This window comes from Dipodomys ordii, unplaced genomic scaffold (genome assembly GCF_000151885.1).
Source record: "Dipodomys ordii isolate 6190 unplaced genomic scaffold, Dord_2.0 Scaffold109, whole genome shotgun sequence".
Classification (NCBI taxonomy): domain Eukaryota; kingdom Metazoa; phylum Chordata; class Mammalia; order Rodentia; family Heteromyidae; genus Dipodomys; species Dipodomys ordii.
The window spans coordinates 6,081,863-6,098,358 of record NW_012267325.1 but is presented as its reverse complement, the minus strand read 5'-3'; the positions used below and the strand labels follow the sequence as shown (position 1 = coordinate 6,098,358).

Sequence of the window (16,496 nt, the reverse complement as noted above, 5' to 3'; positions counted from 1 at the left end):
TTTTCTCAGATTCTTTGTTCTGTTGCTCGGTCTGCTGTCCTGACAGAGAAGATGAAGGAGGAGGAGGAGGAGGTGGTGGTGGAGGTGGAGTCTGCAGCAAAGGTTTGGTGGGGGCACTGCTGAGAGACAGGGCAGGAGATGGAGTAGCTGAAGTAGGAAACCCAAGCATGCCTGCACCTGGAGGTGTTAAAGCTGCAAAGAACAACAGAGAGACATCCACTGTCAATATAGGCAATGACAACTGGAAGAAGGCTGTGCACTTAACACCTAAACAGATCTCACTACAGTTAGAGCTACATCAGCACAATGTATTACCAGCAACAGGAAAAATCATAGTCACCAGGTATAACTTATGTGCAGGGTTTTCCTGTATTTACTGTATTTCTTATATTAATTGTAACCAAGAGCGTAACTCTAAGGAAAATAGATTGCTTTAATAAAGGAGCAATATTTCACCCACAAAAGACTCTCATGAAAGACAAGTGGTATGTATTTGTCTGGCAAGCTTAAGGCCCTGAGTTCAAACCATGGTACCACCATTAAAGGAAGAATGAATGATACATATTGAGATTATTAGTAACATATAATACTGTACAATTTGTAATTATAAAGTCAGTAGTCTGAGAACCAGAAACAGAAGACAAAAGAGAAATATAATCATTACTTTTGAGTTACACTACACTTACTATGTGGTAGTATCACGTTTTCATGCCTTTTATCAAGTTATGAGACGATTAAGACTAATCAACTCTATTTTGCAGAAATTTCACTTTGAGGATAAAAGATTTCCTGAAAATAATTTTATACTCTCATCATTTTGTTTGGTTTGATTTTCTTTAAATGGTTGCCCATACCTAAAAAAAAAAATCATTCTTTTGGGAAGAAAATATCGGCCACTTTATATATTTACAGGTAGTCTTTTCTCTCTCTCCCTCCCCCCTTCTTCCAGAGGAAAGTTTTCTTTTTCATGTAAAAATAAAAGTTATTATGTAAAGGGGCCAAAGAATTGTAAAAAATAAAAACTAAGAACTTGATTTTATCCAGATTTAATGACAGTAGTTATAAAATGTATCTCCCAAAGCTTTGTGAGAAGCTGGAGATGTATGTAGAATGGTCGCCTAGCAGGTATGAGGCCCCTGGTTCAAACTCCAACACTGCCAAAAGCAATAAGTAATTATAAATAAAGTTCCACTTGAAGAAAGCAGGTTAGGCTGTACTTCCAAACACTAATGGAACATTTAGAATTGGACACTGCTTTAAAAAAAATAAATAAGTTAAAAATAGAAAAATCAAGCATTTTTATCTATTTATCTTGAGCAAAATGCCAATACCCTCAAGGATAAAATGTAAATTCAAAGTTTTTTAATTTGCCCAAGTATATATCAGGGCTATTCTCATTTTCTTGTTTTGTAGATAATTATGGCTGCAAAAAAGAAAGATGTGAAAATATCTAAAGCAGAAAACTTAATTCATTGTATTAAAAGAGCAACAGTGTTAAGAAGTGAAAGGCCCAGGCCACTCTTTCTGAGGTGTGTATGCCGGCCACGTGGTGTACTTGCAAGGCCCTGCTCAGCCCTGGGAAGACTCTGTACGATTACTCAGATGTAAGAGCAGCAATTCCACCTTCCCTAAATAAGTATATAAAGGAATGAAGTTAATTTGGGAGTGTTGACTTTGGACAAAATTGATTTATAGTACATCTCGTAATCACTGAAGCACATTTTACTATTTTTTGCAGATCAAAACCTTGAAACTCACCTTCAAAGGGATGAAGTATCTTTAAAATGAAGTATTCTCCATAACTAAACCCTATGTAATAGGCCTAAGATGAAATGTCATATCCTCCAGGTACGGTCATATAGATATCAAATTATAACAAGAGCCCAGGGCTTGCAGGAAATACATATTTTACTTAGAAAATAACTTCCTTTTTTTGATATTACCTAGTTGGGATGCCTATTTCTTCCATAAAATGAAGAAATTTACTTGATAAAAAATACATTAGGAAGATGATAATAGAATGGTAGAGAACCCATTCTACTCCATGAACTGGTTCAAAATGATGACAGCCAGGAATGTGGGCATTCATCCTCTTAGATGGAGCCCCACTGATCACTACACCATGATAACGTTTTAAATCCCACACAAATAGGTAGAAGTGTTCTCTGTCTCTGTCTCTGTCTCTTTCTCTTTGGTGGTCCCAGGGCTTGAACTCAGGGCCTGGGCACTGTCCTTGAGCATTTGTATTCAAGGGTAGTATTTTACCATTTGAGCCACAGCTCTGGTTCTTTGGTTGTTAATTAGAGCTAAGTGTGTCATAAATGTTCCTGTCTAGGCTGGCTCTGAACTGCAATCCTCAGATCTCATTCCTGAGTAGTGAGGATTACAGGTATGAGCCACTGGTGTCCAGCTGGTGCTTTTCTCTGTACAACTTCTTGGTTAGTTTGGTCTCTGATTTAATAAAGCAACAGATGAACTGTTGAGTTCCTTGTTACTTGGTGTGTTTCAAGATTCTCCTAGTCATGAAGGCCTACCTCCAACAGCTCAGTAATGCTGATAATTGCAAAGAAGATCTATATTTCAGGGAAAGATACAAATTATATTAACTGTAAGTAGAGTGAAGGAAACATTTATTCAAATATTTCATAAATACCTTTACTTTCTCATTTTCTTTCATAAAGGCCATCAAAGTGTCCATATTAGAGTAACAAGAGCAATTGGCATAAGGACCCCTTGTCCCAGGCCAAGAGAATAACAAGATACTGTGACCATCACTGACAGGGATGATAAAACAATCATTATCAATCCATAGTAATTTATAGGACAAAGGCATAGATATTTCTATTGTTTCTGCCTATGTAAAGTATTTTTAAAGCCCTCTTTTTACAAAATAGATCACAGAGTTCTTTCACATAATTCAGGGTTTTTTATTGATTAATAATCACAGTGCTATACAAAGTGAGATTATAAAATAATTAGACTAACGTTAAATGAAAAAAATCCTCTGTTGTTTTATTATTTTTAAAGTGCTTCCTTTAATTTAACTACACTATAACATAAAACACATAATTATAGTTATAATAATTAGATCTGTTGGTTATCAGTCAATTTATCCAAAACTACTGTTGGATGAAAAGGGAGTTGGTGTTGCAACTAAAAGAAAGGCTATAGCAGATGTCCGTGGTCAAGTTCTTTCTTAGGTGAGACATCATTCCACTTTTCTCAAAAGCCCACAAACCATTTAGAACAGAAAAGTGGGTGGGCAAAGGCAGAGGAACTTGGTATTATTGTTTTTCTGCCTCCCAAGCATTAAGTTACAAAAGGGGTAAGTTCTTAAGATCACAATGGCCACTGTTGCCTCTTGTCAAAGTAGGATGAAGCTGAAAGCTTTGAAATGTATGTAAAAACGCAATTGAGGAAAAAATGAAAAAAAGCTTTCCTCAGTTTTTAGTAACTTTTGTAGGTAAACATGATTAGTGTTAGATAGCTAAATGCTAGATAGCTCCTTTAGAAAGCCAAATTTCTTCTTTGAAAAAGAAACAAAAATCACTGATAAAAAATCTCACTTAAAGAAATTATAGCCCAGGCATGTTCCTGTAATCCCAGATACTTGGGAGGCAGAGAATGGGATGAGGGTGATTTGAAGCCAATCCTGTCAAAGTTATTGAGATCTCATCTCAACCAATGAGTCAGGTTATTATGAATCTCCAACCCTATATAACAGGGAGGTGTAAATAGTAGGATCATGGTCCACTCTGGTCCATGAAAAAAAAAACTAAACAAAACAAAAATTCCTTATCAAAAAAAATAAAAGAAAAAAAAACTTGGAAGCAAAAAGCGATGGAGCATAGTTCAAATAGTAGAGCATAGGTGTGAGGCCCAAAGTTCAAATCCTAGTATCATCAAAACAACAAATTCCCAAAGAGAGAGAAGAGGAAATTACAAGATAACTACATTGTTTATATATATATAGTTATATATGTATGTATATAATATACATATATAGTTATGTATCTTAACTGCATAAATTGTATCTTTCTGTATAATTCTGTATAATTTTATTATGCCTTAATAAACTTTAGCCAGGAGAAGCAGCAGCAGGGCATGGAGTAATAATGCGCTCTGAGCTTCTGAGTTTACTTAAATAACAAGTAGCAAGAAAATCAAGAAGCTTAGAAAATCAAAATTGTATAACAATACTGTTCCACATTATCACAGAAATCATATATTTAGTCATTAAAGTTGAAACACAAGCTTTACTACCTGCTAGGTGCACTGTGGGTAGATATATGTAACTATAGAACCCTTAACTTTTGGAATTTATAGGGTAGAAGCAAGGAACAAACAGACAAGAAACAAAATCAAAATTAAATATCTTGGCCCTTGGAAAGAACATCAGCAAGTGCATTGTTCCAATATTTCACTTTCTCGATATTTATACCAAATATTGTGCTACACATTTGTGTTGAAAGGCATTTGAAACCAGTATTAGAGTAGAATGTAAAAATAATATTTCTAAGATGCCAAGATGCAATAATAAATCAATCCATTTGTGAGAATCTGTTCTGCTATCTAATCTTGATTTTCTGCATATATTTGGGTAGACTATTCCTGATTATTAGCTATAGACAATCTTTATATATATACATATATATATATATATATCAAAAGAATTATTCATTTCAGTGGTTAAAAAGAAATCAAAATGCACAGTCGTCTTGGTTACATGTGTTGGGTGTCTAATGATGCCAAATTAAATAGGGAGATTTTCATTTTGGTGACTTACTGTTTGAATTCTGTGGAAATCCAGGCAAGGAGGATGGACCGTTCATTCCAGGGAGAAGCACTGGCGGAAGGCCTGGGAGTCCTGGATAAGATGCCGGCAGGCTAATGCCATGGAGGGAACTGCTGTCCATCATGCCTGGCTGCTGTACTGTTAATCCAAGCACGTCTGAAGCTTTCTTTATACGATCAAGTTCTTGCTGGGCCATCAGCTGCCGAACGGTGGTTGGAGCTAGATAATCTTTCTCCCGATCCAGTTGACTGCCCACTGTCTCCCTCACTTTTGAAATGTGCTGTTTGGAGAAAATATGATCTCTGATGGACAAGCGGGCAGAATACTTCACCCCACAGAGGGTGCACTCCGGTTTGGTGCCTTCCGTTCCACTTTGATTGATCATGAAAGGCTTCCCTATGTTAATTTTAAACTTCTTTTCCTTGGCCCTGGCGTTTTGAAACCACACCTGAACCACACGTTTGGGCAGACCAATCTCATTCCCCAGCATTTCACATTCTTGCATGGTTGGAGTTCGGTAGTCACTAAAACAAGCTTTCAGAACCTTAAGTTGAAGGTTGCTCATCTGGGTCCGGAACCGCTTGTGGCCGGGCCGATCGTTACTTTTGGATTTAAAAGGGTTGCCAGATCCAAATGGGTTGGGTGAGCTGGGATCGGCTATGCTCGATGTTTCGCTGCGGTCAGCATTGTCATCTGGGTCATCTGTGATATAGAAGCTTTGGTCGTGGTCACCATCTTTATCATTGAAAGGGATGGATGGACTCGTGAGAGAAAAGAGAAACTTGTCATCGCAGACCTCTGGGGTGGGTGTGGTTGCTGGTTTTGGCAAAACGTCAAGACCTTTGGGGTCTTTAGGAGACAGAGCTGGTTTCACCTCTCCGGAACTTCCGGTGGTGCTTTCCATCTCTGCATTTCCTTCATCACCAGTGGTGGCATCACTAATGGCTGTATTAATGGACGAAGTCTCATCAAAGTCAGTTTTATTTTGATCATACCCAGCCTCAGCGGGAGGGGCGTTCAAGTTCTCTACATCCTCAGGACATTCTGCTTTAAAAGAAGAAGGGCTTAAGAGATTCTTCGGTGATAGCTCTGCTGTTTTACTCACAGGCGTGGACACGGTGGAAGCCAGTTCATTCTCACTTGAGAGATCAATTTTAGTTAATGGCAAAGATGGATAATCAAAATAGATGTATTTCTGTGGACTCTCTCCCCCATCCTCTGTGGCTATTAAAGGGCTGGGTGGCAAACTGTAGCCTGCCTGCTTGCCTTCATTCCAGTGCCTAGAGCGAATGTGGCTTTCCAAAGCCGACTTGGCTTTGAAAAGGGCTCTGCAGAAGGGACATCGCTTATGAGATTGTGCGGGACCCACCGCTCGGAATTGTCCTTTCCTTTCCCGCGCTCGTGTGTTCTGGAACCACACTTGCACAACTCTCTTCTTCAGCCCGACTTCACGTGCAATATGGTCCAGCATTTTTCTGGTAGGATTAGAATCCAGTAAGTATTTCTCGTAGAGTATTTCCAGTTGTTCTGGGGTAATGGTTGTTCTCAAGCGTTTATCTCGGTGTTGGTCTTCACCACTATTCCCTCCCTCTTTCTCACTGCAATTGTTGTCTTCTTTCTCATCCAGTTTCCTTTTGAGGGATGCAGCCACGGTGGCAGGAGCCCCTGTGTGGGAGGAAGCGGTCTGCGGTGGCATTTGTGTGAGAGAGCTGCTCAGCAGCTGTCCGGTCATCAGAGGATTGTTGGGGTCGAATATCATGTATGGCATATCCATGGGCCTTTCCAAGAATGGAGAGTGAAGGAATTGGTTTTGGGCAGCAAGGAAATGCATGTGCTGGTGCTCCTGCCAAAGTTCCAGAGTTGGGAAGGCAACCGTACACTGGTCACATTGGTATTGGAGTAACTGTGGAGGTAGACTGTTCTGGAGAGAAGTCATGGTAATTTGCAAGGGACTGGAAGGGACAGGAGTTTGAGAAGTGGAGGGAGGTCTTCCAATAAGTTGGGGCTGTTTCAGTGGCTGTGGCTGGGGCTGGGACTGGGCTGTGGACGTTTGTGGTGGGTCTGAGGAAGTCGATGTTGACTGCAAGGCTGGTTTGGTGCCTTGAGGAGGGGGAGAGGGGTCACTCTGCTTTGGCTTTTCTGTGGGATAATCAGGTTTTGGAGATGTCTTCTCAGGTTCTGGTTTGGGTGATGGAATCAGAGGCGTGCTTGTCCCAGAGCCAGAACTTGCTGCAGGGGCAGCGGTGTTTTTGGCTATGTCTGTTTGTCCAGAAACAGTGCAATGCTTGTACACCACTTGATCCGTGGCATCCATGGAGTCTTCTGTTTGGCTTTCATCTTGGGCTTCATCATCTTCATCCTTATAGCACTGCTTTTTTTGATGTGTAATCAAGTCAAAGATCCTGGGGAACACCACATTGCACTTTTTACATTGGTACTGCATATTGCTTGTTCGAATGTACCGTTCATTTGTGAGTTCTCTCTTTTCGTTATCTTTAGCTTCTGCTTGATTCTCATAGCTCTTCCGTGCTTTCTGACGAGCATTCTGGAACCATACAACAATAACCCGAGTGGGCAGGTTGAGAACAGTAGAGAGTTGTTCTATTTCATCGTCTTTTGGGTAGGCATTTGTGTCAAAAAAGTCTTGTAGAACCCTAAGCTGGTAGTCAGTAAACCTCGTTCTAGAAGACCTTTTACTAAATGATGCATCTGATTTGTAATGTTCTAAAGAGGCGGGTTGTGGGTCAATTCTGATGTCTTCTAAAACAGTTATAGGAGGGTTGCTGAAGTTGTACGGTGAATCCTTATTTCTCTGTCTTTCCTTAAAAAGTGTATTTCGAAACCAGTGTTTGATAACTTTTTGAGAGAGGCCAGATTTCTCTGCCATTTCTTGGATCTGCTCTTCACTGGGAGAATTATTAATGTCAAAATAAGCTCTCAGGATTTTTAGCTGATCATCTGTAATTCTTGTCCGTGGCCGTTTGAACTGAGAATGCCTTAGGAAGTTGGGGTCTAACCCCAGCTGCTGCTGGCAGAGCTGGGTGAGATCAGCAGAGAGCGCATCCATCTGTGGCAGCTGCAGGGCGAGCTGGGGTGGAAGTGCAGGGTGCTGCACGGGCTGCATCATGATAGAAGGGAAGAGAGGAAGGTCAAGAGACACAGGCAGCTGGACCTGGGGGGGAGCTGAAGGCGGAGGCGGTGGAGGAGGAGGTGGGGGCGGAGGAGGAGGTGGAGGTGGTGGAGGAGTTGGTGGTGGAGCTTGCAGAGGAGTTGAAACTGTGTTAGGGATTTTAACAGGACCCATGGAAGTGGGCTGTGGGGGCGCTGGTGGGAGGGGAGGGGGTGGAGGTGGTGGAGGTGGTGTTTCCGGGGAGGATGGAGAAATTGGATAAAGCTTGTCATAGGCCTCCCTGTACTGACGAGCAAATTTTTCTAGTGCTCCATATGGGAAAAATTGTCCGTGTACGTGTTCTTGATGACTCTTCAAAATAAGAACGTTGGAAAACAATTTACCACATGTTCCGCATTCCAGTTTGTCCGTGTTTTCACCCTCTCCACTCTTGCCCTTCTTCTGCACCTTTTGCCTATTTTCATTATACTGAATGACCAGTTCAAAACCAAAGTTTTCCAGTAATGCTTTGGCTGCATTTCCCCTGGCTCCTGAAGCTATACGAGGTGGAGGGATGGATGGTTCCGAAGACTTCTGCTTCTTTGTGTCTTTGCCTTCTTTGAGGCCTTCACCTTCATTTGTCAATTCTTGCTTTGGTTTTTCTTGCTTTTCAGCAACCTCTTCTGCCTCCTTATAAGATGGCATGTCTTTCATTACCTGGCAGTCATTACTGGCTAGGTTACTTTGCTCTTGTTTCAATAATTTGCTTGTTTGTTGTTGTTGTTGTTGTTGCTGCTGCTGCTGCTGTTTTTGAGGCTGTAGCTGGGGCTGAGTGGCTTGATACTGTTGTGCTTGTTGCTGTAGAATTTGCAGCTGGGTTTGGCCAACGTGATGTTGAGTTTGAATCTGCTGCTTCAGATCTTCAAGCAAGGAGCCAGCCATTCCGGTCATGCCTGGCATACCAAAGGTGGCAGAGCCAGGTAAGCCCAGATCTGGCCCCAAGCTAAACTCTGTCCCAGGTATGTAGAAGGGAAAGAGAAACTGAGGTTGCTGAAACTGCAGGAGTGCTTCTGGGGTCATTGGAAAATGAGGCAAGAAGGCTGGGTTTAGAAACTGTGGCTGAAAGAACGCAGCTTGCTGCTGTAGCTCATGTTGTAGTTGCATCTGGATTTGTGCTGGTGACTGCGGTGGGTGATGGGGAGGTTGAGCAGAGATCAACTCAGGAGTTTGCTTTTTGTTTAATTCTTTGGCATCTAAGTGGGTATCTTTGCTGTTGCCTGTGGTTAAACCCATGGAATCTAACATCCCTTGGCCAGGACTAGTCACATTGGCTGTGAGGTTGTGCCCACCAGCTGCTACGGGCCCACTTGGCTCCAGCTTTGCAGCTCTGGCCTTCGTCTGGTGGAGCACAGACCTCATGTGGATCTCCAAGGTTGAGCTTTGGCTGTAGGCAACATTGCAGATGTTGCACTTGTAGGGTTTGTTGTCTGCGTTGCTGTTGGTTTCCTGTGGGACAGGACTGGAGGCTTCCTGCAAAACCTTTTTCAACTTATGCAGATGAGACACTGAATTATAATGAACCAAGAGAATGTTCTTTTGGGTGAATGACTCTTTACACACTGTACATTTATAGGGACGAGATGGATCCAGGAATTTTTCCATGGTAAAATTGGGCCCTTTTCTAAAAGGTAGGGTCCGCTTTGGTTCAGAGCCCAACTCATCTGGAATAGAGCTACTGTCACTTCCTACAGGACTTGCCTTCCCCTCGTGGTCCACCTCATACTCTCTCTCCATATCCTGCTCTAGGCCATGGTCATCCTGAACCATGCCTTCATTCTCTGCCCAGAGTTCACCATTCACGGGCAAGGAGGCATACAGCTGTTGAAGTTCAGCCTCACTCAGTTCAGGATGGCCCGCTTCCAAGTGTTTTTTTAAAGCCTGGAATGTACGGAAGCTGCGCTGGCACAGATTACACATCGTCGCGGCCCGAATCGCGTGATACTGGGAATGTATCTGAAGCTTCTGCATAGTTTTAAAAGCCAAGCTACAATGGTTGCAGCGATACTTATAAACATGGCGGTCGGAAACAGAGAGCGGTTGTCTTTTGGGCTGTTCGGTGAGTTGATCTTGCAGTGTGTCGGGGATTTTCACCTCCTTGCTGCTAGTTTTGTTCCATTCTGACAATTCGGTGGGTTCTTTAGCTGGTTTTTGCTCCTCGCTTTTTATTTCCACACTAGCCTTGGAATCTTCAAGACCTGCCATACTTTTGTCATCCATGGGGCTTTCTCCTGTTAGAAGAATGCAGAAACATCACTTCAGAAAGTAAGAAAACTCACTGCTTAAATGTCATTCAATACTGTTAATGGGAGCCCGCAAAGATTTCTACTTAAAAAAAAAAAAGACAAAAACAAAAAGCTTATTTGAGAGAGTCACAAGCCCTGGGCTGTGTGCTAAGGATGTAAAACCAGAAATCATCTTGAAGGTTTTAAGTATGCAGAAGAAAATAAGCCAAAATTAAATAAATATGTCGCAGTCAACAAGATACCAAGGGTCATAATCTTGGTATTCATACATAGAACACATAGAATATTCTTGTCCATCTAACCTTTAGGTTGTCCTCCATGGACAGACAGAGACCAGAGGCTAAATACTCCCTGGAAAATGCCATACGTTTTTCCTTCATGGGGAAAAACAAATAACAACAACAAAAAAAGCCAACTGTTTGAAAGTAATAACCTGGGAACAATGCCACACAGGCAGTTCGTAAGGGCTTTCTCTGTAGATCAGGATACGCTGGCATACCTGAATATTTCCCAGACGCCTCAGCCGTCACGGCTGCAGGGGTGTCGCGCTCCGACTTCTCAGAGGCAGCCGCGGGCAGGAGCATGCTGTTTGGCATCATCACATCAGGGACCGGCACCTTTGACAACCAAAGGAGGTCCATGTTAATAGTGCTCCACCAATCATAAACTCTGTTACAACTTGAAGTGGGCAGTAGGATTTACATTTCTCTAGCCAAAGCAGCCACAACCAAACTTTCAATATTATTATACTGCTGTGTTTTAAAATTAACGCTTCAAACCTTTTGTAGGTTTCTGTGTTAACAACCAAAGAACTTAGACACTCAAGATGCTTAAGTAAGTCATTTTACTAACATCATAGATATAAAAGAGATTGAAAATGTCTCTCTATAAAACTATGCTTTATATCATATTTTTTTTCTTTTTTTTTGGGTCGGGTCGTGGGGCCTGAACTCTGGGCCTGGGCGCTGTTCCTCAGCTCTTCAGTTCAAGGCTAGCACTCTACCACTTGAGCCAGAGCGCCACTTCCGGCTTTTTTCTTTTTATGTGGTGCTGAAAAATCGAACCCAGGGCCTCAGGCATGCAAGGCAAGCGCTCTACCACTGAGCCAACTTCCCAGCCCTATATCATAATTTTTAAATCATAATTTTCCTAAAAGCAAGAGATGACAAATGTGTCCAGAATGTGACTTCTGTGCCAAAGCCAATTTAATAAAAAAATAGAACTTGAAGTAGAAATAAACTTCTATTGACCCACAATTGCAAATCTGTTATTGTTAACTTTACACACATTGTGTCACACATGCATCCACATGTGCCATGCTTACTGTCATAAGCAGCTTTTCCACACAGTCTGGAGACACACTGTGCAGATGTGTCAGATGCAACTGGAGGTGCATTTTGTTGCTGAGGACATCCTGGCAGAGAGGACAGCAGATGACCGGCTGCACCGAGTGCTGAGATAGGACATGCATCTGGATCCGACTCTGATCCCTACTGTTGTAGTTACAGTAAGGACACTGATAGAACTGGAAAAGATTAAATAAACATGGTCACCAGTAGGTAATGGCCTCTCATAGCTTCAGAATGTTAGATGTGATACCAGATGTTAATCACATTACTAATTATCAAAATGTATTTTAAAAATACAGAGCCTTTTGAACTGAGAGGTTATCAGAAGCAAATAAACAAAAAGCAAAGGGACAATAACATCTTTACCTGTTCATGACAGAATTTGTTGTCCTCTGTAGGTTTTGACCTTTTGGTTGCAACATCCTCTTCTTTTGCCAGCAAAAGAGGCTGAGTGCCCCCTGCCACACTGACCTTTAGCTCCTTCTCTGGTGTGATTATTCCTGATTCCCCCCCAAAAAAGGACAAGTCAATTAATAAATACAATGTCACAATAAAAAATATTAGGCACTTCAAATAACTGTCACTAAAAAATCCACACTCATTGAAAGTAAGCCGACAAGCTAAACTTAAACTGTAAAAGCATACTTTTTTGTGTTCACTGGGTAGACTTTATAAATATATTTTAAAATGTACTCCTGTCTGGTGTTTAGATAACCTTAGGTGGCCTTGAAAGGTTCATCAATAACATGTGCTCTCTAGTGCCTTGAATGCCTTTATCACATTAAAGCAAATCTACTCCCATTCACAAATACTAACTTAGAAATTCATTATTTGCTTCAAGTCTAATGACCTCTTCTAAATTCTTGAGTGCTGAGATTTAGAATTCTAAGGAGAGATGACTACTTATAAAACGGTAGCCCAAATAATAGTTTAAGCCATGGATAGATATACAAAACAAAAGAATTTAAAAATTAACCATTTTTGCTGCTGTGATTAGTGATATACTCTTGGCTGTGGTTGTTTAGACATGTAACAATATAGTACAAATCTCAGGAAGACAATTGCTTTATGAGGTTAATCCAAATATTTGATACTAAAGATGATTTAAAATTTGGCCTAAATGAGCAACGTAATGTGTAGGACCCTCATACACATCAAAGAAAACAGAACAATTTTAATTTCCCAGAGAATTCTTTCTAGGATCCATTTGCACAATAATCTCCTCTGCAAGGCTGAATATTACAGCGATATTGGGTAGGCATGTCACACACATCTCACGACAAACACAAAACCTCATTTACCAGCCATTCCAATCTCATCATCGCACGGCATCATCCGACCTTTTTTCTGCTGTTTATTATGAGTATTTCTAATTTTAACTTTCAATTTTCACCATCTTCCAGTCAATTTGCAACTAAATTATTTCCAGGGTGAGGACACTATCGCTGGACAACTGGGTGCAAATACATCTTGAAATGCAATGAAGCTAAACCATTGATTGCTATCAGGCCCTGTGTAAATATATAGTCCAGGCATAATCTGATTGTATGCTGCGCATGAAGATTTATCTTGATTTTTTTTCTCAACTCACATACGGTTCGTATAAATGAACAAATTGTACCTTATTGCAAAATAACCCAGTTTTAATTTTAAAATAAGGTCAAGGATGTTATGGAAACAAAATGAAAATGAACAAGAAGAAATCTATTTTATTCCTGCCCTGGATAGGGGTGAATATTTTATTTCATAGAAATGAGTTCAGTAATTTTAAATTCAGAAAGAAATTTTAAAGAAAGTGATCCTAATGAAACTAATTTTTTAAAATGAAATGACATAATAGCAATGATTTTATTTTCCTAGAGGATACAGAATTAAAACTTAATGCTAAACAGATTACCACAATATTAATTTCTCAATTTATAAACACTAGATTTTGTTAGAATTTATACACATTGTCTTCCCATATGCCCTAAAATGTAAAATTTACAAGTAACCAAAAAAAATAAATTACAATTGTATTTAATAAATTTAAATTTGAAATAAACTTGCAAGTCTAATTATACTAATGAAAAAATATCCAAGTATTTGTTTTCCGAAAATGTGCTCAAAGCAGGAATTCTTATCTCAATAATAAACTCAAAATTCATTTTTCTTTGTCAAAATTACAATATGTACTTTATATTACAGCTTTAAAAAAATCTCAAAAACATTTAGGTAAGCAATTTAGTATTCAATATTTGCAAATAAATTTTACTATGTAATATGTGAGGTCAAGTTGTACAAAATTATTTTTATTGAATCAGTCCATCAGTTGCCTTCTTTGTTATATTTTTCTTGGAAAGCTCTCATTGCTGGGTGCTGGCAACTTACACCTGTAATCCTAGTGACTCAAGTTGCTGAGATCTGAGGATCTCAATTCAAAGCCAGCCCAGACAGGAAAGTCAGTTCTCACAGACTCTAATTAACCCCCAAAAAACCTGAAAGTGGAATGGTGGCTTAAGTGGTAGAGCTCTAGCCTTGAGCAAAATAACTCAGAGATAGTGCCCATGCTCTGAATTCAGGATCAGCACTAAATAGGATAGATAGATAGATAGATAGACAGACAGATAAATAGTTTTTCAAAAAATTTCTCATTAATGAGTAGTAATATGTCCCCTAAAGAGATTAATACCATGTTCTATTCTCTTACCACATTTATATTCATGGTACAACTGGAAGACACCAAATAAGTTGATTCAGTTCTCTATTCCATCAAAGATTGTCACATACAAGTTGAAAAATAATTTTAATGATGTGTTATTTGAAGGTGCTTTGGGGTCTTCAAAATAAGATAAGCTTTCCAGAAACTTGCAACTAGTAAATGTTAACCCATGATCCTCTTTCTGTAAACACATATGATTTGCTAGGCCCAGGTAGCTTATGCCTGCATTCTTAGCTACTCAGAAGGTTGAGGTTGGGAGAGTCATGGTTTGAGGTCAGCCTGTAGAAAAGCCCATGAGACTTGGCCTTCAAAGAAATAACAAAAATCCAGACTAATAATGTGACACAAGTGGTAGAGCTCCAGCCAGACAAGTAAGCAGAACAATTATGAGGTCCTCTAAGTTCAAACCACAGTATGGTCATACAAAGAGAAAAAAACCCATAATAATGTGTATCTTCTTCTAATACTATAAAGGATAAAAAACAACACTGGATTCAACATTTAAAATGTGTTCCTAAGCCTATACACTAGTGTGTGTTTGTTGTTTCATGCATGTTAATAATATATGTTGACTTATTTTTAATGCATATCATTTTTCATCAAAATGAAGTAATGATTTTGATATTGAACAAAGAAAGTAAGTGTAAAGTTTTACAGCCACTACATTGCAATAGCTTTTGACTATAGTCAAAACCTGACCTAATATGTCAGGTTCAATGTTTTTTACTAACTGACTTAGTTAAACAATGATAGTCACATAAATGGGGAGATTCCCAAAGACACTTTCATTTTAAATCGAGAAGTTACAAATTAGGATTAGGCACCAGGGAAAAGTGAACCACTGATAAAAAGAATACTGAGATGTAGAATTGTGTGACAAACATAGACACCTGCGGATGAGGGGGTCACCAACATTGTTTTTAAAGACACTGCAGTTTTATTTTATGTTTGCATCTCTTTTATACAAAAGGGGTGCTGTCTCAAGTTTAATATCATTATAACCCTACTAAATTATAGGAAACCAACTCCTTTGACTGGATTTTATAATCTTGGAAATGTCCCTACTTAAAGAAAGGTCAACTAATTTTAGGAAGGTTTTGATTATGTATTGTGATTATTCATATTTTCTATCTGCAACTTCATCTGAAATGAGGTCTGTTACCATAAGTCAAAAAAAAAGGAAATAGGATCCTAATTTATTTTGTATCATTAAGGACACCACCATATTATCAAAGAACAGTACAATTTTAATGAATTTTAACTGCAAAATAAAGTCTAATTACAAATAAGTACTGCCAAATAGATAAGCCAATGATTATCCCTCAGCTATAGGATTATTTAACTTGCATGAGATTGCTAATATAAAAATGACAGAATTCATTGCATTTCAGATGCCGCCTACTTAATAACTCTCAATCCGTAAAATACAGAAGGTTGTAAAATGATAACAAGTGAGGAAAATCCAATAACACACATGTTAAAGCAAACCTTTAAAACACAATAAAACAAAATACTGAGTTATTATCTATGAATCAATATAATTGATAAAATTTGAATACTATAAAGCTTGAATATAACAGGTTATTTAATTCTAAATACTTCTAAATTATAATTACCAGTACAGTATTCTTTCTAACGAGACTAGAATGAAAAGATAATTTTAATTGCAATAATGAAGGTTAATTTCCATCTTTCCTCATGTTTACTCCCTTATTAAAAAAGTGGTCCCCTTAGCCACAGCAGAGACATATTACATTTTCAATGCAAATGTATTAATCTGGATAAACTATATTAATTCTTGCACTGCACTGAGCTATAATTTGGATTATAATTAATCTAAAGTGGCACTAGATTTAAATGACAATATAAATGAAGCATTAGGAGGCTTTTTTATTATGAATGAATATTCAACAAATATAACTTGCATATTGCTAAGTCTCATTTTGAATGCTCTGGTCCTACAAACTAGTATCAGCAGTGCAGCACAACAGTACACAGAGATTCTGTGCTCTTCTTAACACTGTGCTGATTCCTTCATGTCTAAAAAAAAGTAAGATCAAACTGTTTTCTCATCCACCATGGAGATAGTGATTACATTAGTGATTACTTTGTAAGTTTGCAAATATTTTGACAATTATATCTGAAATAAGAAAAATAAAAAATATGTATTGTCATGCTTGCTTTATATGTTGGCAAACACCTCTGACAATTAGAACTTATATAAGAATATCTATATCTA

The 16,496-nt window shown here is 39.0% G+C and overlaps 1 protein-coding gene across 1 annotated transcript in view; it reads right to left on the bottom strand.

The window, feature by feature from the left end:
* Zfhx4 (zinc finger homeobox 4) overlaps nt 1-16,496 on the bottom strand; it is a 191,281-nt gene that overhangs the window by 2,658 nt on the left and 172,127 nt on the right. Inside the window, exons 7-11 of the mRNA XM_013028432.1 lie at nt 11,923-12,056; nt 11,532-11,732; nt 10,707-10,824; nt 4,787-10,192; nt 1-192 (exon numbers count right to left, since the gene is read on the bottom strand). The exon at nt 1-192 is cut by the window's left edge and continues 2,658 nt beyond it. Coding sequence (XP_012883886.1) covers nt 1-192; nt 4,787-10,192; nt 10,707-10,824; nt 11,532-11,732; nt 11,923-12,056 — 6,051 coding nt within the window. The remainder of the gene's footprint in view (nt 193-4,786; nt 10,193-10,706; nt 10,825-11,531; nt 11,733-11,922; nt 12,057-16,496) is intronic.